At 42.6% G+C, this 26,027-nt stretch overlaps 1 protein-coding gene across 2 annotated transcripts; it reads left to right on the top strand.

Moving 5' to 3' along the window:
- Nucleotides 1–2,324: 2,324 nt before the first annotated feature.
- BFAR (bifunctional apoptosis regulator) lies at nt 2,325–24,444 on the top strand. Of its 2 annotated transcripts, XM_036410131.2 has the most exons (9): nt 2,329–2,466; nt 5,074–5,286; nt 10,367–10,703; nt 11,959–12,163; nt 12,859–13,028; nt 18,149–18,293; nt 19,944–20,117; nt 22,052–22,254; nt 23,758–24,444. In XM_036410131.2, exons 3-9 carry the CDS (start codon nt 10,441–10,443, stop codon nt 23,948–23,950), a joined length of 1,353 nt encoding a protein of 450 aa, XP_036266024.1. In that variant the 5' UTR covers nt 2,329–2,466; nt 5,074–5,286; nt 10,367–10,440; the 3' UTR covers nt 23,951–24,444. The 2 variants fall into 2 exon arrangements, with proteins under 2 accessions (XP_036266023.1, XP_036266024.1); XM_036410130.2 differs by lacking the exon at nt 5,074–5,286 and having other exon boundaries at nt 2,325–2,466.
- Nucleotides 24,445–26,027: the final 1,583 nt, after the last annotated feature.

The raw sequence follows: 26,027 nt of genomic DNA, 5'->3' as shown, positions 1-26,027 counted from the left end.
GAGAGGGCTATTTAAGAAGGTAATGTGGGCCCAGCCAGTGTTGCTCAGTGATTGAGTTTCAACCTGTGAACCAGGGGGTCCAGGTTCTGTTTCAGTCAGGGCCTATGACTGGGTTGCGGCCTGGATCCCCAGCAGAAGGCCTGCAGGAGGCAGCAGATCAGTGATTCTCTCTCATCACTGATGTTTCCATCTCTCCCTTCCTTTCTGAAATCAATAGAAATATATGTTTAGCCCTAGCTGGTTTGACTCAGTGGATAGCTTTGGCCTGGGAACTGAAGGGCCTGGGACTGAAGGGTCCCGAGTGTCATTCCAGTCAAGGGCACATCCCCAATAGGAAGCCTGGGGGAGGCAGCTGATCAATAATACTTTCTCAACGCGGATGTTCCTATCTCTTCCTCTCCCTGCCTCTCTGAAATTTAAAAAAAAAACTATTTTAAAAGTATATATATTTTTAAAAATTAAAAACACTTGTGTATCAAAGAACACTTATCCAACAAGGTAAAATGACAACCATGCATGGAACAGGAGAAAATATTTGCAAATCATATATCTGATAATATATTTGATAAAGGGTTAATATCCATAACATATAAAGAATTCCTGCAACTCAGCAACTCAAAAACAATCCTATTAAAAAATGTAAAAAGGACTTGAATAAACATTTATCCAAAGAAGATATACAAATGGCCAACAAGTACATGAAAAAATGATCAATGTCACTACTGCAAATCAAAATCACAATAAGCTACCATTTCATATCCATTTTTTGAGAAATTAGAACTTCCTGTATTGCTGGAGGGAATGTAAAATGTGCAGCCACTATTGTGGCTCTTAAATAATTAAAAATATAATTATATGATGCAGCAATTCCACTTAGTTTTTTAACTTCACCAAAAATATCCTATACAAAGTACACTTTGGACTGTAATATTATTTTAATTTATGGGTAATTATATATGCTAATTCATTTATTAGCAGCATTTTTCACCATAGCCAAAATCTGGAAACATCCCAAGTGTCCATATCAACAGATGAATAAGCAAAATGTGATATGTACATAAAGTGGACTATTACTTAGACTTAAATGGATAGAGTGTTGGCCTATAGAGCGTTGACTGACAGGTCCCAGGTTCGATTCCAGTCAAGGGCATGTACCTTGGATGCGGGCACATCCCCGGTAGGGGTTGTGCAAGAGGCAGCTGATCGATGTTTCTCTGTGTTTCTAACTCTCTATCCCTCTCTCTTCCTCTCTGTAAAAAAATCAATAAAATATATATATTTTTTTTAAATAAGAAAATTCTGCCCTGGGTGGGTTGTTCAGTTGGTTGGTGTATCGTCCTGAACACTAAAAGGTTGCAGTTCAGTTTATTTACGTAAGTGACTTAAGCCAGTCATAATAAAATACTGTACAATTCCAATTATGTGTGGTATCTAGAGTAGTCAGAGTCATAGAGACAGAAAGTAGGCAGAGGCTGTGGGAACGGGACCATGAGGAGGTGTTGCGTGGATATGAAATTTCAGTTTGGGAATATGAAAAATAATCCTGAAAATGAATAGTAACGATGGTTGCATAACACTGTGGATATACTTATTGCCACTGAACTGTAACACTTAAAAATAAGGGGAAAAAATGGTAACTTTTATATTACATATATCTTTAACACACACACACACACACACACACACACACGCTGACACCTATTACCAGATTATCCTCCAGAAAATGAGTTCACAGACTTCGGGCACTGGCACAGGCGGGGCATTCTGTTTAGAAGAAATCTGCCTATCCTGACATCCAATCAGGGAACAAATATTTCCTGATTGGATGTCAGGGTAGGCAGATTTCTTTTTACTCTTTGCCACTTTCATAGGTAGAAGTCATCCAAATGACCAATTTTACCATCTCCAGACCATCCATTTAAAACGGATTAACTCAGCATGAATTCTCAACGTATCAAGAGGCTTGAGGGGGGGGGGGGGGGAAGTGGTCCTTTTCATTCTGATTATACTGTAAATGGTACGTTAGCCACAGTCCTCTGATTTTCTGCATAAAAATGTGAATGCGGGAGGGGAAAAAACCTACGTGAAGTACACTGCGGACTTGTCATATTATTTTAATTTCTGCGAAACTCCAGACTCAAACACAGCAGCCAGGAGCACACGCACAGGAACCCCAGCCTCAGGGCGTTACACGCACTGCCCTCCGGGTCCCTGAAGAGGAAGGGGCGGGGCCGGCTTGGTACGCATGCGTGGAGCTCCTCGGCGGGGAGTGGCCGCTCTAGGCGGCGGGGAGGTCGCGGGGTGGGGGAGCTGGGAAACCAGTGCGACCTTTCCTCTATGGTCCGAGCCCCGGGCACCTTCCCTGGCTTTCTTAGGTTACTTCCGGAAGTGAAGCTGCCACCTCCTCTACTTCCGCGGGGTCCAGGCTGGGGCAGCGGACGCGTGGGCCCCGGCCTGAGAGCAGGGGTAAGCAGCCGCGCGGCGGGGAGAGCGAGAGGGAGACCCGGGCTCGATTTCGGGGCGTGAGGGTAGAGAACGGGCATCCTGGGGTTCGGGGTTCGAGGTCCGAGGAGGCGCGCGGGGCTTTCCTTACCCAGGCCCGAGTTCTGAGCAACCTCAGTCCTGGCCTTGAGGCGCAGAAGACCCCCTTCTTGGCCAACTTCCCCCCATCCCTTCCCTAGAGCCCACGGCGGGTCAGCGGCCCAAGCTGGTGTGCCCTCGAGGGTCAGCATCCACCTGTCGCTCCGGCATCACCCCAGGGCGAGGGGGGGGGGGGTCGCTTCCACACACACACACACGGTGAAGGGGGGAATGATTGGTGCCCCCGAGGAGCACCTGCCGCAGCCAGCGACAGTGCGATCAGAATTTATTAGGCTTCTCCTGAATGCCTGGCTGGGCATTTATTCTGTTCTAATTGGCGAGGCACTCCCTGCCACAAAACGGAACGATTGCTCCCCGTTTGAAACCCGGATAACGGGTGCGCAGGAAGGCGAAAGTGAAACCGCGCAGTCACGCTGGGGAAAGGCTAGAACCAGCTCTGTGGTTCCGTACTTACGGGCAGAAATCTGAACTTGTGCAAAAGGGAATTTTTTTTTTTTAATAGGCACATAAGATTCAGGCTGTGGGTCTAACGGAATCTTTGGCAGGGCCTGTCAGTGCCCCGGGTGGCTGCCCTCCTACTTTGGTGGAGAGGAGTGAGTCAATAGCTGTTGGGTCCTCCCCGCCGAAGCCCATTCGTTAGTCCATGGGGGGTTGTCTTTATGTCACACTCCGAAAGGCCAATAGGAAGGAGAGTCACTCCCCCTTCCATTCCTCAACACACCCCAGAGTCCTGGCGGTGCACACGTGCGTAGCGAATTATTTGGTTTGTTTTTGCTATGGCTGTTTTGTTACCTGTCTGTCTTCAAAAACTTGATAAAATTTTGTTTCTCCAGTTCTTTTTTTCTTCTTTTGTTTTTTAAATGCTCTAGTATTTGGTGCTGGCACTACTTATATAGCTGATACTCGGTAAATACAACTATTAATAGTTTTAATACGTGTGGACTATTCAGTAGTTATGGTTAAAAGTTACCACTTAAGCCTCCTTCAGCGTATATATTATTTTCCGGAACTAAATGGGAAATTAGAGGCTCAGGGAGAATAAATGAGGCCTGCTTTGGAACCCAGGTTTCTCTCATTCTGGGGACTATACTGACTGAACTATAACAGCTTCTCCAGGGAAATCTCAGTATTTGAGGTGAGGTAACATATTAATGCACAGAGACAGGGAGGATTAATTGGGCGGAAGGCAGGTAATCGTTAAAGACGTTCAAATAGAAAGTTAATTTGGGTCTTGCCAGCTGGACACTTTTGACGTGGATGGTGTGGAGCTGGGTTACAGACGGAGGGAACATCGTGATATGGCAAAGGAGCAGGAATTAATATGTAGGACTAGAGTATGAAATAGTTGCATAGTAAGGGATAACCACAATAATAATAGTTAACTCTTAAATTGCACTAGGTGCTAGGCACTATTCTCAGTGCTGTGCACATGTTAATTCATTTCATCAACAACCCTATCATGGAGATGCTATGAATATCCCCATTTTACACATGAGGAAACAGAACAAAGGTCGAGCGGTTTGCCTGAGGCCAAACAACTAATAATTGGTGGAACTGGCTTGAGCAAAGGAAGGGCTTGATCCGAATTGTGTTTCAGGAGGATGGTTTGGGCAGTGGTGCGTGGAGGGACTGGGGGGAAGAGTACATGAGATTAGTAGTGTTACTGAAACTTTATTCTGTTCACACCTTACCCATGTTATCTGAAACTTATATTTAGGGCATATAAATGCTTGTTGTACAGGCCTGCCTCAGAAATATTGTGGGTTTGGTTTTGGTTCCAGGCCATCTCAATAAAGCAAGTTGCAATCTTTTTGCTGGTAAAGGGACCTGCCTTTAATTTAAAAAATGCAACATCTGTGAACTGCAATAATAGAAGCACAATAAAAGGAGATGCTCCCATATGGAACAGCTGTGTAGTTACCAAGCTTCTTTGTGCATAAGAATCTCTCCTGAGTGGCTTACCATGTACATTCCTGAGCCTCTGTCCCAGATATCCTTTGGTGACATCCTCTTCCCCAGAGAGCACCAAACTTCCCAGTTGATTCTGATGGAGGATCTAGGAAATTACTGTGAGAGGGAGTCAGTTTTTGTTTATTTGATTTTCATTTACAAATTTCTGGAGCCCAGCAACTCAGGTGTGATCATTGGTTTCTGACCTCAGGATTTGGTCCAAGAGGCAAAGACTACTCAAACAATAATGTGCAAAAAGTATAAGAGCAAGCTAAACCTGGAAAGGACACGTCGGTTTTTAATGTGTGAATCATAACAGAATCGCTTATAAATAACAGCTAAGGTATGGTTTACTGGTACTTACCAGTAGTTTTTGATAATTTTCTGAGACGTTGTATATCTACAGCATTTAATACAGATGGATCATTTAATATATGCCATGTAACAAAAACGAAAGAGGACAGTCTCTAGAGAGAGCCAGGACACCCTTTTCAGTTCGTTCTTGCTCAACACCACTCACAGGCAGTAAATCATGGGGGGAAGACGTTCAGGCAGCAAGTCAACATCCAGTGAGCTACTCGCTACCTTTGTCCTAGTGATTTCTGACCTCACCCAGAAAGAAGATCTGTTTGGGGCCAGGAAAAACACAAGGTTCTGTATGGTAAGCCTGGAAATGCTTCTCCTGTAAACGCTTCTCTTAATGAAAGCCAGTTTTGCCACCTGCCAGAAGTGCACAATAAGTCTCTTTTATTGCCATCGCTGACTCTTGCCCTGCTTACATTTGGGCACTTTTTTTTTTCATAGTCACTAGAAATGCGCAGTCACTCTTTGAACATTTGCTAATGTCTGTAGTATTTGGGTATTGTTTAATAGTGGTGTCCCAGAGGTGGACTTGGGTGCCAGAAATGGGGTGCTCCCACTACCCTCACCCCTATTTCTTTTTCCTTTTGTAAAAGATTTTTAATTGATTTTTAGAGAGAGAGGAAGGGAGAAGGAGAGAGAAACATCATGACAGTGAAATACAATTTGCCGCCCCTGCATGCCTACTGGGAATTAAACAGCAGCTTTTCAGTGCTCAGGACAACACCCAACCAACTGAGTCACCCTGGCCAGGACCTCACCCCTATTTCTCTTGTGAATGTTTGCTTATTTGTCTCCTAGGACACCATACTCACTGTAGGAGTCACATGTGAGAGTTCATGTTTCAAAATGCAGTGTTGTTAGATTCTAGTTTGTTTTCACTGGTTTGGACTTCCCAGCTTTGCAATAGCAGCTCTCTGATGTGGCCTTGATAGTAAAGGAGCAGCTCAGTCCTTTGAACTAATAACTGTTATTGATTACATTGTTGGGCTAAGGTAGTGTTATAAGGACAGACTTTTAAGTGTGTCCATGTAAACGGGGCTCTGGAGGTGGGAATGGGATGACTCTTGCATCAATCCTAACCGTAGGCCCCCAGTCTCCCTGAGGCCTTTGGGACAAGGGGAAAAGACCAGAAGGCTACAGGGATGTTCGAACCCATGTTTACTTCTGAAGGAGCTCAGAAAGAGCCAGGAACCTCACAGCGCCAGCCTGCTGGTGAGCGTGCTGAGAACAGCTATAAGCATCCTCATGAACACTGGGCCTTCTCAAAGCGGCATTTACTCACCACCAGTGGAGGTGGGTGTGTTACCCAGGTCAGAACCCACAGCTGGGAACTTCAGTGTCTGCGCTCGATTTTATCACTGAAGAGGCACTTTCATCATTTAAAATTACTGCTTTTTTTTTTCTTTTTAATGGAAATAACCCTAATAGATATATGTAGAAACAGCAGAAAAGATCAACTGAATTTGGTTAAGATATACATTCTTTCTATTAGCTTTCACTTTTTGAATTTAGGGTAAAATGAAACTAGCTAAATTCCTAAGTTGTATTTAAAGTCCATGCAGTTTTTAGCTTGTTAAGACAATTATAAAACAGTGGCCACCTCAATTTTTCAAAATAGGAGTTATAAAATACTCTCTGATGTCAGTGGGTGATTGGTTTTCTCTCATGAAAAACAAACTTTCAGATCTGGTAAGCTAGGAACTACTGGGGCATTATAGTTTTAAAAGGCTAATTTGTGAGAAATTAACTTCATATATACAGCCATTTCTCTGCAAATGATTAAAATCCATACACTTGTTCTCCCTCTTTTTTTTTTTTTTTTAATCCTCACTTGAGCATATTTTTCCATTGATTTTTAAAGAGTAGAAAGGAGGGGAGAGACAGAAATTATTTTTTTTAATATATATTTAATTGATTTTTTTTACAGAGAGGAAGAGAGAGGGATAGAGAGTTAGAAACATTGATGAGAGAGAATCATTGATCAGCTGCCTCTTGCACACCCCCTACTGGGGATGTGCCCGCAACCAAGGTACATGCCCTTGACCGGGATCGAACCTGGGACCTTTCAGTCCACAGGCTGATGCTCTATCCACTGAGCCAAACCGGCCTCGGCCATGGCCATAAATTATTTTCTTAATATCTTTTGAATAGATTGATCCCTTTCTTTTACTATCTTTGCCATTTTCATTTTTATCACCTAGTTCCAACAGTGATAACAATTAATTTGTAACTTGTTCCAACCTAATCCTTCTTGATGAGATTTATAATCCTAAAGCACAGCTGTGCTGATCTCATTGCCTCTGAAACCTTTTTGTGCTCCCATTGGCTCACCTGTCTTTAACCAGGCACATAAGACTCTGTATCTGACCTGTAGCTCCTGTATCACTCACTGCTCCCCATGAAAACACTGAGAGCAGCGCCCAAGTCAGGCCCATCTTTTCTGACCCCTTGCCCAGGCCTCAATGGCAGCCTTGTATCTTTGCTTTGACACTGAGTCCAGACAGGGCCTTCCCAGTGTCAAAGCTCATAGGAAAAGTTTAGTAAATAGCAGTGTTTCAGTTATTTCCTGGGATGATACTGTCCACATGGTAGTTGTTTAATAACTATTAACCAATTAAAGAAACTACTCAAAATATGATTTCTTTTTCCAGAAACCTATATATAAGATCTCTCACTTCTTTAGCAATTTGAAGACTACGAGGTAAAACACTTAGAAAATTTTTCAAGGTTCCTAAACAGCTCTGGCCAGTGTTGCTTAATGGTTAGACCATCAGCCTGTGATCAAAGGGTCTCAGGTTCAATTCCCGGTCAAAGGCACATATCTGGGTTGCAGGTTCGCTCTCAGCTTCATACGTACAAAAAAACACCAACCAACCAATCATGACCCTTTCTACCCAACACACCCACTATTAATACTTCATTGTATGTTCTTCTGATCTTTATTTATAGATTTGCTGGTTTAAATTATAGTGTAAAAATGTTCTGTGTAAAAATGTTCACCCTTTAAGGGGTGATAAAATTCTCGTATCACAACATTTGAAAATTAGGTAAATTGCCATATGCCCAATCCGTACTACGCACTTTACTTGCATTTTTCTCATTTCGTCCTTAAAACCTCCCAAAGGAGATTTGAATCAAATATAATATTGAACATCAACTGTAATTGAAAAATACCTTTTAAAAAAAAGATAGACTCAGTGATACAGAGTGACCGATATTCTCAAGTTAATATGGACTCTTCTCTTTAACTCGTCATAAAAATTCTTAGAATATTAGAAACAAACGAAAAACCCCTGATGGAGTAAATCTATTACCACCCCCATTTATACATGAAAAAGCTGAGACTCAAAGAGGTCCAGATCCACAACTGGTAAAGGGCAGGGGGGAGGTAAGAACCAAGGCAGCCCAGTCCTGGAACCAGTGTTCTTTTTTTTCTTTCCTTTTTTTCTATATGTTTTTATTGATTTCAGGGAGAGGGAGAGACAGAGAGAAACATCATCGGCTGCCTCCTTCATGTCCCCTACGGGGTACTAAGCCTGCAACCCAGAATTGAATTGGCAACCTCCTGGGGCATGGGTCAACGCTCAATCGCTGAGCAACACTGGCCAGACTTGGGACTTGTGTTCTTACCTACTGTGCCTGCAGAGTGTAAACTGAGCTCTGTGTGATCAGTGTGACTGAGTTACTTTTTTTTTTTTTCTTTTCACAATAGCAACATTAAGAAACTCACCCACTAGTGTCTATACTGTGATAATACTGGGAACACAATAAGTAATCATTTTTTAGCCCCTGTTTACAACCACACACCATCCTAACCACTTCACTGTTACAGTTTCTAATCCTCACAGTAAGTCTTGAAGGCTTTGTACTGTTCCCACCATTTCATAGCTGAGAAAACAGTCTCAGGGAGCTCAGGAAATTTTATGGCAGTCACAGCTAGTGAGTTGGAGAGTTGAGATTCTAACTCCATGGTATCATACTGCCTCTTAATCAAAAAGTCTCCTGAGACCCAGCTGAGAATAAGAAGAGAATGGGTCCTTTGCCATTTGCATATTAGTGATATTAGCATATTTCTCTGGGACAAATTGGCCAGATCCAGAGGGCATGATATGCATGTTTGGGTTGATATGGGGAAAAGGGTAATATTGAGCCATGGTGGGGTTGATCGGGCACAGAGCATCTCGAAAACAAGGCTTCACTCACTTCCTGGAACTGCTCCTGTGGGAGCCTCTGAAATCGAATGCTTATAAAATAAATAATTACCTAAAGGAGAGGCAGATTTATTTGGACAAAATGTGTTATTTACATGAAATACATACATGTGGGGTTTTTTTGTTAATCTGCACTCAAGGATATTTTTCCATTGATTTTTAAGGAGAGCAGAAGAGAAAGGGAAAGACAGACAGAAACATCGATGTGAGAGAAACACATCAGTTGGTTGCCTCCTGCATGAGCCCTGACCAGGGCCCGGGCCAGCGAGGAGCTTGCAACCAAGGTACATGCCTTTGACTGGAATTGAACCCAGGAACTTTGATCTGCAGGCCAATGTTCTATCCACTGAGCCAAACTGGCTAGGGCTTAAATACATCTATTATTGCCAACTCCAGACATTTTACCAGGCCAAGAAGCTGGTTTATTTTAAATCACACCCACTGGCCAAAACCGGTTTGGCTCAATAGATAGAGCGTCGGCTTGGGAACTGAAAGGTCCTAGGTTCGATTCCGGTCAAGGGCATGTACCTTGGTTGTGGGCATACCCCCAGTAGGGAGTGTGTAAGAGGCAAGTAATCGATGACTCTCTCTCATCGATATTTCTAACTCTATCTCTCTCCCTTCCTCTCTGTACAAAATCAATAAAGTACATATAAAATAAATAAATAAATAAAAATAAATCACACCCACTGAAAAGATTTTTTTAAAATATATTTTATTGATTTTGTACAGAGAGGAAGGGAGAGAGATAGAGAGTTAGAAACATCGATGAGAGAGAGTCATCGATCAGCTGCCTCTTGCACACCCCCCTACCGGGGATATGCCCGCAACCAAGGTACATGCCCTTGACCGGAATCGAACCCAGGACCTTTCAGTCCCCAAGCCGACACTCTATCCATTGAGCCAAACCGGTCCCGGCCCCACTGAAAAGATTTTAATTGAGAAAACTGAGGGTAGAGAATTAAATTTTCAGAAGAAATTAGTGAAAGAGAAGGATCTAGAATTTTCCACACTGTCGCTCAAGTCTATTGAACTTGCCACTACACTACTTTGCTTTATCTAATTTTCAAGAGTAAGACAGATAGGCCAGGAAGAAATTCAATAATGTTTTATCTGGTTTTTGGAATGTGAATTTTTAGAAATCAAATTTGTCACATTTTAAAATTAGCTTTAATTGAATGGCAATAATCTCAAATACCTACTAAACTAATTGTCCTATTTCTGTTGCTGTCTCTTTCTAGATTTAATGATGCTTTACAGCAGTTTTCTAAGTCTGAAATTTTCTATGCCTGTGCATCCCACGATTTGCTAAGAGATGGAGGAGACTCAGCAACATGACCTGCACACGATGACCCTGGAGCAAGATGATCCCCTCGAGAGCACCAGCCCTCAGATTTCTGTTAGTGAATTTTCTTGCCACTGCTGTTACGACATCCTGATTAACCCCACCACCTTGAACTGTGGGCACAGCTTCTGTCGGCACTGCCTAGCTTTATGGTGGACCTCTTCAAAGAAAACAGAGTGTCCAGAATGCAGAGAAAAATGGGAAGGTTTCCCCAGAGTCAATATTCTCCTCAGGTATGTTCAGTCCATGTTAACAGCACATGCAGCTTATTCGATATGTTTCTCTTACTGGGGCAGCCATGTCTGAAAAACACAGAGACACAGGGCTGACTTCTGCTGTCATTCTGAATTTGCTGGGATATAAATCGGGGAGCTCAAGGACCTGAAAACCCAGACTCCCTTCCTTCCTCATAGGTGACTGTGATTTGTTTACAGTCAAGAATTTCTTGTTATCAGACCATTGCTTGTAATCCTTTGCCATATAATACATTTTAAAAATATTTTTTTATTGATTTCAGAGAGGAAAGGAGAAGGGGAGAGAGATAGAAACATCAGTGATGAGAGAGAATCATTGATTAGCTGCCTCCTGCACCCCCTCCCCGCCCCCACACTGGGGATTAAGCCCACAACCTGGGCTTGTACCCTGACGGTAAATCAAACTGTGACTTGGTTCATAGGTTATCACTTAACCACTGAGCCACACCAGCCAGGCCATATGATACTTTTTATTGTTGTGTATTCAGTGAAAACACCCTAGGTCTAATGGGGAAAAGGCTATCTATATATAGTGCAATTGAAACTTCGTGGCCCATGCGCAGAAGTCGGTTTTCGGCTCTCAAAAGAAATTTTAATTGTTGTACTATTGATATTTGGCTCTGTTGACTAACGAGTTTGCTGACCACTGACCTAAGAAGTACATACATACATTCATTTGTTTGCATTACTTTTAAAATATTAGAGCATTACTGATAAAGCTAAAAATGTCTTGACCCCATCCCCACCTCATAATCCTTCCTTCCTTTGTCCCACAGTAGCTTCAGTTATGACTTAGTTGTGATTTCTTTCAGACTTTTAAACAAAACAAAACAAAAAAAAAAAAAAAAATATATATATATATATATATATATATATATATATATATATATCGGTATTCTATCTGTATAGTTCTAAAGTTTATCAGTGTATTCTATCTGTATAGTTCTAAAGTTTACTGTTTTCATTCAACAATATGTATGTCTTAAATTATCCATCTTGATAAATTGATACCCAGTAAATTCATTTTTAAAACCATGTAGTGTTCCATTGTATTAATATACTGTGTTTTATTTAGCTGTTTTCTTAATACGTCCTACTTTTTTGCTGTTTCAAAAGTACTAGAGTACTTGCATATTATTAAATGTTGACAGTTTTGTTTTGGCTTTTAAACATTGTAAGTATATTTAGAAAAACAACTCTGTTGTGATTTTTTTTTTTTTTCTGTTCTCCATAGGGATGCCATTGAAAAATTATTTCCTGATGCCATTAGGATGCGATTTGAAGACATTCAGCAGAATAATGACATAGTCCAGAGTCTTGCAGCCTTTCAGAAATATGGGAATGATCAGATTTCTTTAGCTCCCAACACAGGCCGAGTGAATCAGCAGAGAGGAGGGGGATTCTTTTCAGGAGTGCTCACAGCTTTAACTAGTGTGGCAGTAAGTTTATAACTTTTTCACTGTCCCCACCCTCCCAGGGTTTCTACTGAAGCCAGTTCTGTTTAAATAACCTAAATGATTGATGACATGGCTGATTGTTGTAATTCAGCGCAATCGTTGTAATCTGCTGAGTTGTATGATTCTTTGAGGATGTTGCTTACTCAAGTAGACAACATAATAGACAGAGCCAGGTAAATGTTAACTTTCTCTCATTTCATCTTCCTCCCATTTTAGAGACGAGGAAATAGGTGACAGAATTGGAATATGAGACCATGTCTCCCTTGATAGAGTCCTGAGCACAGCCTTTTACTAACTCCCAATGTAAAGACTATTTCCTTTATTTAAGTTCCATGCTACAGAAATCTAAACGTTATAAATTTTTCGATAGAAAAAGCACATGAGTTAGTCATGTTGGCCAGGATGATGGGGTCATGGGTTCAGTGTTCCCCGGTACCCTGTGAAGAGTCCCACTCTGGTCTCTCTTGCCTTACGACCCAACAGTCAGCAGAGAGTTGAGCCTGCCAAGAGTCGTGCTCCTCCGCTTCCTGGCACTGGCCTTGCCCTGCTTCTGTGTACAGACTTGGCATAATTCCCTTCAAGCTCAGCCTCTTCCCTTCCCTGCCCCACATTCACCTATTTAGAAACTGGCGCCTCTACCTTCGCTGTGTCTTAAAAACCCTGTCACTTTTCCGCAGGTGGTCCTGCTCGTGTATCACTGGAGCAGCAGGGAATCCGAGCACGACCTCCTGGTGCACAAGGCGGTGGCCAAATGGACGGCGGAAGAGGTTGTCCTCTGGCTGGAGCAGCTGGGCCCCTGGGCCTCTCTCTACAGAGACAGGTTTTTAGCCGAAAGAGTAAACGGAAGGTGAGGAGCAAAACCTTGGACACATTTCTGACATCTTTTACAACAGCTTTCTTGAGACATATTTACATACCAGAAAGTTCACCATTTAACGTGTACAGTCAGTGGTTTTTAATGTATTCACAGATACAATAATGTTCTAGTTTTGGAACATTTTCATCACCCCCACAAAGAAAGCTCTTACCCTTTAGCTGTCAATCCTTATTTCCCCCATCACTCTGCCCCATGTACCACCATTCTACTGTCTGTCTCTGTGGATTTGCCTATTCAGAATATTTAATACAAATGGAATTATACAATATGTGGCCTTTTATGTCTGGCTTGTTCACTTATCACGTTTTTTTTTTTTTTTTTTTTTTTTTATCTTTTTTGTTTTTTATTTATTTATTTTTTTTAATAAGTTTTTATTGTTCATATTATTACAAATGTTCCCTTTTTCCCCCCCCACCAATGCTCTCCTCCACCAGGTTCCCACCCCACCCTCTGCCCTTTCCCCTCTCCCCATTGTCCTCATCCATAGGTGCACAGTTTATGTTCAGTCTCTTCCCACGCCCCCCTCTCCCCTTTCCCCCAAGAATCGTCAGTTCACTCCCCTTCCATACCTCTGATTCTATTATATTCAACAGTTAATATTGTTCATCAGATTTTTTTAATTTCCTTGGTTATTAGATTCACTTGTTGATAGTTACGTATTTGTTGATCATAATTTTTATCTTTGTTTACTTTCTCTTCTGAAAGAACCCCCTTCAGCAATTCATATAATTCTGGTTTGGCGGTGATGAACTCCTTTAGCTTTTTTTTATTAGTGAAGCTCTTTATCTGGCCTTCAATTCTGAGTGATAGCTTTGCTGGGTAGATTATTTTGGCTGTAGGTTCTTGCTATTCATCACCTTGAATATTTCTTGCCATTCCCTTCTGGCCTGCATGGTTTCTGTTGAGAAGTCAGCTGACAATCGTATAGATGCTCCTTTATAGGTTACTACCTTCTTTGCTCTTGCTTCTTTTAATATTCTCTCTTTGTCTTTTGCTCTTGGAATTTTAATAATGATGTGTCTCGGTGTGGTCCTCTTTGGATTCCTTTTGTTTGGAGTTCTGTGCGCTTCCTGGACTTGTAAGTCTAATTCTTTCACCAGGTGGGGAAAGTTTTCTGTCACTATTTCTTTCAGTATGTTTTCGATATCTTGCTCTCTCTCATCTTCTGGGACCCCCATAATTCTGATGTTGGTTCGCTTGAAGTTGTCCCAGAGGTTTCTTACATTATCTTCAATTTTCTGGATTCTCTTGCCTTCTAGCTTCTGTGGAGGAGTGTCTTCTGGCTCTTTATGTTCCAAATCTTTGACTTGATTCTTACGATCTTCCCTTCTGTTTTTAGGACTCTGTAAAATATTTTTTATTTCAGACAATGTATTCTTTATTTCTTGTTGATCCCTTATCATTTCTTGTTGACTCCTTATTAATTCTAGTTGATCTCTTTTCATATCCTCATAGGCCTTATCCATCTTTTCTAGGAAATTCTTGAAAAACCTTGTAAGTGTATATTTGAACTCTATATCCAGACGCTTTTTGTCCTCCATTTCTTTCGTTTGTGATCTATTTTGTTGTCGCATTTCGCAGTTACAGATGGGACGGGGTTTCAGGGTGGAGCCTGCAGCTTTGGCTTTCGTCAGCCCCGCCCTATTCGGGTCCTTCAGTGCTCGCTGCCGGCGCCTCTGAGAGAAAGGTGCCCTCGATTTTCGCCTGCTGCCAAACAGTCTATGCTCTCCCACAATGAGCCCGGTATTGGGGTTCAGTTCAATTGGAAGTGGAGTTGGAGGTGGCGTTCAGAGCAGTCTGGAGCCCCAGTCTCCTTCCCGTCAGGGCAATCCCGCGGCACAGCCGACTGTCCCTTCTCTGCACGCACTGTGCGCTCCTCCGGGACCTCCTTTTGCCTCTCCCGGGGTTCCGCCTTACAGCCCGGCTCCCTATGGCTGAGCCTGGGTCCCCGGGGTCTGGCCTAGAACTGGGGTTCAGAGCAGTCGGGGGCCCAGCACAGTCGGAGTTTTGTCTCCTTTCCGCTAGGGAACGCCTGCCAGGCACTCGGGCTCCCTCCTCTCCGGCTCCGTCCTCTCCGCGTGCCGCGTCTCCGTACCTTGGGCTTTTCCAGCTCCTCCGCGCCTCCTTCTGGTTTTCTCCTTGCTTCTCGCTGTAGATTTTCCAGTCAGTCAACCTTCCTGTAGTTCTGGGCAATGTCCGTTTTATATTTTAGTTGTATTTTATTGAAATTGTTGTGTGCGGCTGCGGCTAGTTGTTCACCTGGGCGCAGCCATCTTGGATCCTCCTTATCACGTTTTAAGAGTTCATCCAAGTAGCATTCATTTTTTATGGCTGAATAATATTCCATTATGTGGCTATACCACATTTTATTTATCCATTCTTTTAGTTTGTGGATATTTGGGTTGATTCCAGTTTAGGCCTCTTATGAACAATTCTGCTGTGATCATTTGTGTACAAGTTTTTTGTGGGCATATATTTAAGTACTCTTGGAGTGGAATTCCTGGATCATAAATGTGTTTAACTTTTTGAGGAACTGTCAAACTGTTTTAAACTGAAAATACGGTGTACTAAATAGATCTATGTCTATATTTACATATTTGTGTACATGTACACATAAACATACGTATGTTTATATGCTAGAGCAGAGGTCTCCTCAGACCACTGGTGGTCTGTGAGGTCCGAAAGGTTGCCGACTGCTGTGCTAGAGTCTATTTAATTGATCTCTACCAAAATATATTTGGATTATTTCCTTTTTCCTTCATAGACAGTTTCACACAACCTTGTACCAAGTATCTGGGGGAACTCGTTAGTATGAGGAACTCACAAGTTGCTTGAGGAGGCCTGCTATTGCCCATCAACAAACCCTTCCCTTCCAGAGACTGTCCATCTTTACTGGGATCCCTCCCTTTCTTGGAGGGACTGTATAGAGATGTTACTTAGAACACCATGCAGTGCTGAGAGTAGCTGCTTGTTTCAGACTTGGAATCCACTCACTACCAGGCTGTGTGACTGTTCCACTTTCCTTCCTGAACTGAACTTCCAATATATGACTCTTGTGGAACCAGAATGCTCCCACTGTAATTGTCTGGGGTTTTTTTGTTTTTTTTTGTGTGTGTGTGTGTGTGTGTGTAAAAGTGTGCCCCCTCCTCCAGCCCAGAATTGTAGTTTTAAAAAAATTCTAGTTAATACAATATATTTTTGCATAACTGAACTGTCTTTCTTCCAGAGGACAGATTCCTAAACCTGGAATTGCTGGATCAAAGGGAGTAGACCTTTGCTACTTAGATATTACCAAATTACCCACAGAAGGACATCAGTGCACAGGCCTCCAGCAGGGCTTGTGGTGGCTCCCCTGCCAATGCACAAGGGAGTTTCTAACATGAATCACTGTGCGGGTGGATTCGTGTTTTCTGATGAAAGAGAAGAGATAAGACATCTACAATTATTCTTATTAAATTAATACCCCAAAACAACTACTTCTAATGTCCTAATGTTTTATTGGCTTTCTTCCCAACTTTTTTTCTATGCACACACAATTTTTTAAAAATATATTTTTGTTGATTTTTTACAGAGAGAAAGGAAGAGGAATAGAGAGTTAGAAACATCGATGAGAGAGAGACATCGATCAGCTGCCTCCTGCACACTCCCCACCTGGGATGTGCCCAAAAACAAGGTACATGTTCTTGACTAGAATCAAACCTGGGACCCTTCAGTCCGCAGGCCAACTCTCTGTCCACTGACCAAACCAATTAGGGTTGCACACTCAATTTTATTTTTTTTTTCATTTTTTTATTAAATTATTATCCATGTACATATTTTAACATTGCCTTCCCCATACGTACCCTCCCTCCCCAGAGTTTTGTGTCCATTGGTTGTACTTATATGCATGTATACAAGTCCTTCGGTTGATCTCTTATCTCCCCCAGATCTCCCTACTCTCACCGCTGTAATTTTACAGTCTGCTTGTTGCTTTACTGTCTTTATATCTGACTTTTGGTTTGTCAGTTTATAATGTTCTTTAATATCCATAAATGAGTGAGGCCACGTGGTATTTCTCTTTCATTGACTGGCTTATGTCACTCAGCATGATGTTCTCTAGTTCTATCCAGGTTGCTGCAAATGATGAGGATTCCTTCTTTTTATGGCAGCATAGTATTCCACTGTGTAGATGTACCGTAGTTTTTTGATCCAATCATCTGCTGACGCACACACAATTTTAAAAAGCAGAGTAAGCTCTGGCCAGTGTGGCTCAGTTGATTGGAGCATCCGTTGTCCCATACACCAAAAGGTGGCAGATTTAATTCCAGGTCAAGGCACATACCCAGGTTGTGGGTTTAATACCCAATTGGGGCACCTACAAAAGGCAACCAGTTGATGTTTCTCTCTCATATCGATGTCTCTCTGTTTCTCTCTCTACCTCCTCTCCAATGAAATAAATAAAATTGTCCCATTTCTTTTTTTTAATATTATTTATTGATTTTGTACAGCGAGGAAGGGAGAGAGATAGAGAGTTAGAAACATCGATGAGAGAGAGTCATCAATCATCTGCCTCTTGCACACCCCCTACTGGGGGTATGTCCGCAACCAAGGTACATGCCCTTGACCGGAATCGAACCTGGGACCTTTCAGTCCCCAAGCCGACGCTCTATCCATTGAGCCAAACCGGTTTCAGCAAATTGTCCCATTTCTGATGTTTAAAAGAAGAAAAAGAAAAAACAGTAATATGTGAGAGGTTAGAGTACATAGCTGAAAGACCAAAGGTTATGAGCAAAGCAGACCAGAATGTGGCTTGGATAGGTCACTTTATTTCTCTGAGCCAGTTTTCGCATCCACAAAATGAGCATAAGGCCTCTTACCATACAGAATTGTTAAATGGATCAGTGATGATTTATGAAAGTATTTTCACATAGTCATTGGCAGATAGTAGGCAGTCAGTTGTTTGCTGCTATTAATAGTATTTCACATATTAAGTGTCTTACATTACCTCAAGGCTAAAGTATTTATTTGTGTTGGTAAGTTGGAACTCTGTGGAAAGTTTGCTTCCAGTACACAACCTCAAAAAAATTCTCCTATCACTTTCTCCACCACAGATTGCTTTTAACTTTGACAGAGGAAGAATTTTCAAGGGCACCATATACTATAGAAAACAGCAGCCACAGAAGAGCCATCCTCATGGAATTGGAGCGCGTCAAAGCACTAGGTGTGAAGCCCCCCCAAAATCTCTGGGAATATAAGGTGAATTCTTTTTTTTTTTTTTTTTTTAATTGAAAAGAGTATAGAGAACAACTTAAATCATCTGCATGCCCAACTGCTTAAGAAAACATCACAACCCTGCCTCCCACCCTCACTATATAGTAGGTCCCACAATCCTGCAGTGGGGCTGCAAGCACTACGAGCATTGTTCTATAGGTGTTTTTGTTGTTGTTTAATATATTTTATTGATTTTTCTACAGAGAGGAAGGGAGAGGGAAAGAGAGCTAGAAACATCGATGAGAGAGAAACATCCATCAGCTGCCTCCCGCACACCCCAACTGGGGATGTGCCTGCAGCCAAGGTATATGCCTTTGACCGGAATTGAACCAGCACGCAGGCCCTGATTGCCCAATTGGAGACTGCTGAGCAACCTCTTGGTCCCTTCCCCCAGCCATCAGGCTCCAATCTCCCCAAGGTAAATGGGGAACCAGGGTGGATGGTGGCAGACCTGGGCAGCACCAGGCCAAGGTGGGTTCAAGTGAGTGGGGCCCCAATCACCCCGCCAGTTGCCCCACACACAGACAGTGACTGGTGGCAGGGGACGGGGCTGGCTGCCAGCAACCAGGAAAGACCCACCCTGATCTTTCTTTAGGATCATTAACTGTAGATTTTAACATTCTTGATGTGTTTAATCATTTCAGTAATTATTCTAATTGATGCTCATATCATTCCATCTTTGTTCATGAGCATTTTTCAAAACTTTTCATAGTCATTTTTCAGTGGTTAAATATCTACTGGAACTTTATTAGTTAGGTCGCAGATTTTATTTTTTCTCTATCATACACAATGCAATGCTAAGCATTTTGTACATAAGACTTTCTTCACTTCAGAATATGTTTGTTAAGTGGTGCCCACTAATAAATTGGTTAAATTAAAACATTTTTAAGTGTGATACATTTTGGCCCTTGCTGGTTTGGCTCAGTAGATAGAGGGACAGTCTGTAGACTGACATGTCCCGGGTTCAATTCCGGTCAAGGGCACATACCCAGGTTGTGGGCTTGATCTCCAGTAGGGGGCATGAAGAGGCAGCTAATCAATGATTCTCTCTCATCATTGATGTTTCTATCTCTCTTCATCTTCCCTCTCCTCTGAAATCAATAAAAAATATTTTTAGAAAGAGTGATTAATTTTGCAGAATTGCTTTCTAAAAAGGTTGTGTTCTTTTTTTTTTTTTTAATATATTTTATTGATTTTTTTACAGAGAGGAAGAGAGAGGGATAGAGAGTTAGAAACATCGATGAGAGAGAATCATCGATCAATTGCCTCTTGCACACCCCCTACTTGGGATGTGCTCGCAACTAAGGTATATGCTCTTGACCGGAATCGAACCTGGGACCTTTCAGTCCCCAGGCCGACGCTCTATCCACTGAGCCAAACTGGTTTTGGCTAAAAAGGTTGTGTTCTACTAGTAGCGCCTCGGAATATGCTTCTCATTCCCCCACCCCTTCCTAGCTGTGGGGAGAGGTTGGATCTTTATATAACTTAGCCTCTTCTCTCCATTTATTCATTCATTGTTTATGCAAACAGTGCAAAAAATGGCTGATGGCAAAGGGCATGAGGTTGCAGACCGAGTGTAGGTGGGAGCTGGCTGCCATGGTTGTAACATGGCCTTGTGCTCACTATCTTCTGCAGGCTGTGAACCCAGGCAGGTCCCTGTTCCTGCTGTATGCCCTCAGGAGTTCCCCCAGGCTTGGTCTGCTGTACCTCTACCTGTTTGACTACACAGACACCTTCCTGCCCTTCATCCACACCATCTGTCCTCTGCAAGAAGACAGCTCCGAGGAGGACATCCTCACCAAACTTTTGGTAGGTCTGCGGAGTGCCTTGAATGAACTTATTCTACCATTTCTCAGCGTGCTGCAGAACTGGAGACTCGGCGGTAGCCTGTCATAAAGAGCAAACAACTGGCTTTCATTTGGATTTTGTAAGGAGATCCCTTACAAAAGAAAATAAAGAAGGAATGTTTGCTCTGGCTGGTTTGGCTAAATGGTGGGAGCATCAGCCCAGGAGGACCAAAGGGTTGTGGCCTCAATTCCCAGTCAAGGGCACCTACGTTTCAGGCTTGATCCAGGGTCAGGGTGTGTGCAGGAACAACCACTAGATGTGTCTCTCTCAGATCGATGTTTTCTTTCTCTCCTCCACCTCCCTCCCCTCCATTCTCTCTAAAAAATTAATGGAAAAATACCTTTGGGTGAGGACTTTTTTTAAAAAGAACTTTTCCACCCCAAGAAACCTCTTTTGTTTCCCACGTTGCATAGCAAGAGGGGCTGCCTTCTGGACTTAAAATGTATAGGAGGGAAAACAAGCATTTCTTTTATTATAAAGGAAAGGACGGGTCCAGATTGTCTGAGGGTGAGATTACGAGTCTGCTAGCTTGGTAATCTGTCTTTAATAGGATCCCCAAAGGGTGAACGATTGCTTTTCTTACCACAAGACAGGGATATAACAGTAAGCCAGCGCCCAGCTCACTGATGGGAGTCCTTTATAGCCTGAAATGGTTGCCCATCATGGCCCTTGTTTCTTCAGTTTGACCCATGCATTCTTCAGAATCATTGGTGGATCCCATTGATTAGGTGATTTCTTGTGTTTTGAGGGTATATTGTCCTTTGCATTGCTGCTCTTGGGCAATCCCTCTGATCTGTTTACATCAAAAAGTCACATAGGCCCTAACAGTTTGGCTCAGTGGATAGAGGGGTTGTCCTGCAGACTGAAGGGTCCGAGATTCGATTCCAGTCAAGGGCATGTACCTTGGTTTCGGGCACATTCCCAGTAGGGGGTGTGCAGGAAGCAGCTGATCGAGTTTCTCTCATAGATGTTTCTGTCTCTATCCCTCTTCCTTCCTCTCTATAAAAAAAAAAAATCAATTAAAAAATATATATAAATAGACTTTAAAAGTCACATGGATATAGGAATTGTCATTTATGATCCACACCCATAAATGTTGAAATAGAATTCCTAAATCTCCTAATGTCCTTTTTAAAACATTTTAGGCAAGTATCCTACCTGACTTCAGCCTTGGGTATAGTTTAAAGCTTGCTGATGAGCTCCTTTGCACAATGTTTCTTTAATTACCCACTTTCTAGCTGTTACTGCCTTGCTGGACTGGGAGCTTTGAAGCTTACCTGACCTTTCCATTTAACAAGCCCAACAACCCCTGCCTGAGCATCAGGCTGACTTGTTTCTTTGAATACTCATTGCACACGGTCGTGCTGACCTTCCATTAACTTCTGGATGCCTCTGAATAGTTAAATACCTTTGTTAATTATCTGCTAATATCTGTAATCAGATATTATTTTCCCAAAAATTATTTTTCCAAAGTTTGTGTTTAATTTTTCCATGACCTATTAACTTTCTATCACAGCTAAGACATTGAATTTAGGAAACTGAGCTACACATGCAGTGATGATGAAATTATTAAACTGGTTCATTTCAATTCATATCAACCCCATTTTTTATCATTCATGATTAGATTTTTACTTCTGAACTTCTAGAATTATGTAACAAGCATCTCAGTTCAACCTTTTTGGTAAGATTTAGCCATTGTAAGATTAATTATTATAAGGTGAGTTGATGGAAATTTCATTTTAGATGGTTTAGGTGGTGTGTGTGTGTGTGTGTGTGTGTGTGTGTGTGTGTGAATAAATGTAAAATTCGTTGGAATAACCACAATATTATATTTTGTATAAAAGTTGATCTTCATAATTTTTTTATCCATTTTTATTTGTGTGTTATTTTTAAAGGATCTTAGAGAGCCCACATGGAAGCAGTGGAGAGAATTCCTTGTCAAATACTCCTTCCTTCCGTACCAGCTGATTGCTGAATTTGCTTGGGACTGGCTAGAAGTCCATTATTGGACGTCTCGGTTTCTCATCGTCAATGCCATGTTACTCTCGGTTCTGGAATTATTCTCCTTTTGGAGGATCTGGTCAAGAAGTGAACTGAAGTAAGTGTGTTTTTATATTGGATATAGTTGGAGCCACGGGGACTGGAAAAGGTGTCTAAAGTATTACTTAGACACAAAGACTCCTCGTGCTCTGGTTTTTAAGCACCTACTTAAGCAGCAAAGAGGAAAAGTCACCTTGTGGTAGCAGGGTGGAGAGGTTTTCATGGTGCTCATTGTTAAAGTGTTTCTCCATATATCTTATCCCATGTACCCAACCACATAATTCCTGGGAGTGGAGGGTGTACATGGAAGATTTTAATAATTAGGGGATAAAGAAGTGGGAAAATGAAAGTGTTTTATAAAAAACCAACAGCATTATGGTAAAGCATATGGTGAAAGATCCTGTGGGCATGAGTTCTAATCCTGCTCTGCTGCCAACTGGAGCAGTAATAAAGTCTTTGGATCAATGCCTAAACTGAGAATCAGACTAGACAGTCACTGACTTAGGACTCTTGGTTGCAAGTGACAGAAACCAATCTGAATTGGCTTTCCTAAAAAGGGAAATGCCCAGTTAAGGCTTCCCACTTAGCTGGATGCAGAGACCTAAATGCAACCATCCAAACTGGCGCTGTCTCCCTCTTGCAACTGACTCTTTCCTGTTGGTCAGCCTTAGGCAGCCTCTTTAAGTGGGGGCCTTGGGTCGCTCCACGCATAGATCGGAGCAGCTTAGCACTTGGAAGGAGAGCACTTCTCTCCCTATAGTACTCGTGAGTCTCGGGCTCACATGCCTTTCTCTGATTGGCCCACACTGGGTCACTTGCTCACCTGAACCCATCGCTTGGTACAGGGTATGTGGGGCTCTCCTTGTCCAGGCTCAAGGCATGTACTCATCCCCCACCAGGGATGGCTTCAGCCCCACCCAGACTACATGGAAAAGAGTACAGGAGGGAGGCAACCCCAAAGGAAAACTTAGAAGGTGTTGTTAGAAGAAAGGAATGGCTGCTTGGCAGGCAGAAGTAATATTACCACAGTATCCTTGAAGTCTGAAATGTCCTATAGAACTCACAAGGTCTTGGCTTCATCAATCAGGAGCAGCATTATCAATAGTTCTGAGAACCTGACAAGACTCTCCCTCATTTATTTCAATTCAGTGAGCTCCTTTCTTCATGTACAGTAATTGAGCCCCTTCCCCGCCCCTGGCTTTCTTCTGGGCATTGCAGACTTTTGATAACTAGACAGTCTTTACTCTGAAGGTCTACAGCCTCGCAGAGAAAATATGTATATTAAATATATACAAATGAGACACAGGATGAAGCAAGTGGAGTTGGGGCTAAAGTGGGATGCCCCACCTGGTGTAGATAGCGCCCTGGAGAAGCACCGTCTAGGCTGCAGCCTGGGAGGTGAAGATGGATGGGTCAGGCAAAGCAGTGTCTCAGGCAATGGGGACAGAAAGCAAGGTCACCTGACTCTGCACTAGGAGAGGGCCGAAGTCTGAGCACTTTGGTGTTGTCTGTAGAATCGCCAGCACTATTCCACCTCTCAAATGCTTCTCCTCTTTTTCAGGACTGTGCCTCAGAGGATGTGGAGCCATTTTTGGAAAGTATCAACACAGGGGCTTTTTGTGGCCATGTTCTGGCCCCTCATTCCTCAGTTTGTTTGCAACTGCTTATTTTACTGGGCCCTGTACTTTAACCCAATTATTAACATCGATCTTGTGGTCAAGGAAGTCCGACGGCTGGAAACCCAAGTTTTTTGAGTGGTACTGCCCACGCTCTGAGGGACTCCTGCAGCCTCCTGGACATCTGAGCTTCGATGCTTAAGTGGAGAGAGGTTGGGTGCGCTCGACTTCCTGTTTTCTTTCCCTAGTAAACAAGGTGCTGCTTTCTCTGTCAAAGCCTACAACCAGGTCCTCTGTCCCTCTGCTGGTATCATGTGGCAGCAGGGACTGACGGCCCAGAGCTGGGCCGACACAGCAGCAGCACCTCCCATCTACTTCTTGCTCATGGGAACTTGGGAGGCCCCGTCCCCTACAGCTTGCATAGAACCAGGGTCCTCAGAGGACGTGGTGCGGGTGACATCAGAAGGCTGCCACGTCAGCAGTCCTAACTCCAGTGATTGACCAAGGCTGCCAGGGCAAGCTGGAGTTCTGAGACTCAGCCCGAGATCCGGCTTATTGGAGGCAGGCCCGTCCTTGAAGTCAAGTTTAGGAAAATGGGAGAAGACTTTGTCATAGGCATAGACAGTTGCACACAAAAAAATACAGAGGAAAAACCAAAATTCAGTAGACAATTGTTTTTATTAAAGAGTTGCTAAGAGGTTGAAGAGTTAAATACCTAAAAGATTCAGTCTGAGACCAGAATGACAGTTACACTCATCCTGTTTCTAACTTCTAATCATTGAAAGTTTGGATCTCTTTCTCTGAATTGGAGGATTGAGTGGGATGTCAGGGTAATTGATAGGCTGTGCTGCCTCAGTGCTACTTAAAATTGTCCCTGGCCAGGTGGCTCAGATGGAGTGTCATCCTGTACACCACGTTGCAGATTCAAGTCCCGGTCTGGGCATGTACAGGAGGCACCCAGTCAATGTTTTTTTCACACTGATGTTTCTCTCCCTTCTCTAAAATCAATTTTTAAAAATTAAAAAAAAAACATATCCTCAGGTGAGGATTTGAAAAATTGTTTTGTTTTAAGGTTTGCTTTGTTTTGAATAATGTAAAATCCAAGATAGTTCTTTTGTTTAATGAAGCATTTTATACATTGACCTCACACTGTATAATCTTTATCATCTTGTTCTGATGTATAAAACAGCAAGTGTAATTACACAAAATGTAATTGTAAATATGAATGAGATGAACTATGCCTCTTATTTCATTCTAATGTGACCCATGACAGGCCTCGAGACAAATTGCATCCAAAGGGTTTCTTTGTGACTCCATGAATCATTCATTAATCCTTTGTATCTCTGAAGATTTCACTCAAACTTTGCATCTGAAAGTTTAAAGAAATTACTTGAAATAAAAATAAAATATTTTTTATAAAGACAAAACTTCTGTAGAAAAAAAATTGTTTAGGAAACATGATGAAAATCTGAATTGCTCACTACAACCTACTAGTCATGCTGAAGTCTCCCTGCCTGATGGGAACATTGAGTCTAGGAGTCACCCTTAAGGTATCTAAAGTGAAAGGAGGGAAAATGTTTTCTTCCTCCTGTGTTTGCTCATCAGGCCCAGGACTGCCTGACTTTTCCTGCTTAACACCCATGACTCACTGGAGACGCTGACGGCACTGCAAGTTTGGGGACACCGCAGTATTTGCACATCCCTGGTCTCCTGCCTTGAGGGGTTGCTGTTCTTTCCAGATAAAGAGATGGAGACTGGGTGGCACTAGTGGAGCAGGACACAGGCTGGACTACAGGCTGCCAGACTCCTAGAATAGTGCCCTCCATCCACTCCCCATATTCTGCTTCAAATGGGGCGCTATCTGCCGGAACCTGCCGGCAACCAACAGTGCCTGAATGGGGGTGAGGATAAGAAAAAGACAGACAAGAACAGATGGGGTCGGGAGGGCTCAGTCCCGAGGTCTGCAGTCCCGGATTTTATTTTTCCAACCTTTAAATACAATTCTGAAGGAGGAAATATTTATTTCAGGCAATCGTGCAGGTGGCCGTTTCTGCTAACATGATAAGTTCCTGTACAGATAAGTTCCTTCAGCACCTGACCTTTTACAACCATCTGACCTTTTACAACCACCTATCTTCCTCTTAACTCGCAGCTCCTTCTGTGTCAGCAGGCTACTATCAATTGTTTTACCCCAAAGCAAAGACATCTGCAGTTA

The sequence above is a fragment of the Pipistrellus kuhlii genome, unplaced genomic scaffold (assembly GCF_014108245.1).
Source record: "Pipistrellus kuhlii isolate mPipKuh1 unplaced genomic scaffold, mPipKuh1.p scaffold_m20_p_4, whole genome shotgun sequence".
Classification (NCBI taxonomy): domain Eukaryota; kingdom Metazoa; phylum Chordata; class Mammalia; order Chiroptera; family Vespertilionidae; genus Pipistrellus; species Pipistrellus kuhlii.
Note: the sequence above shows the minus strand (reverse complement) of the source record. Positions and strands in the feature narration are given on the sequence as shown.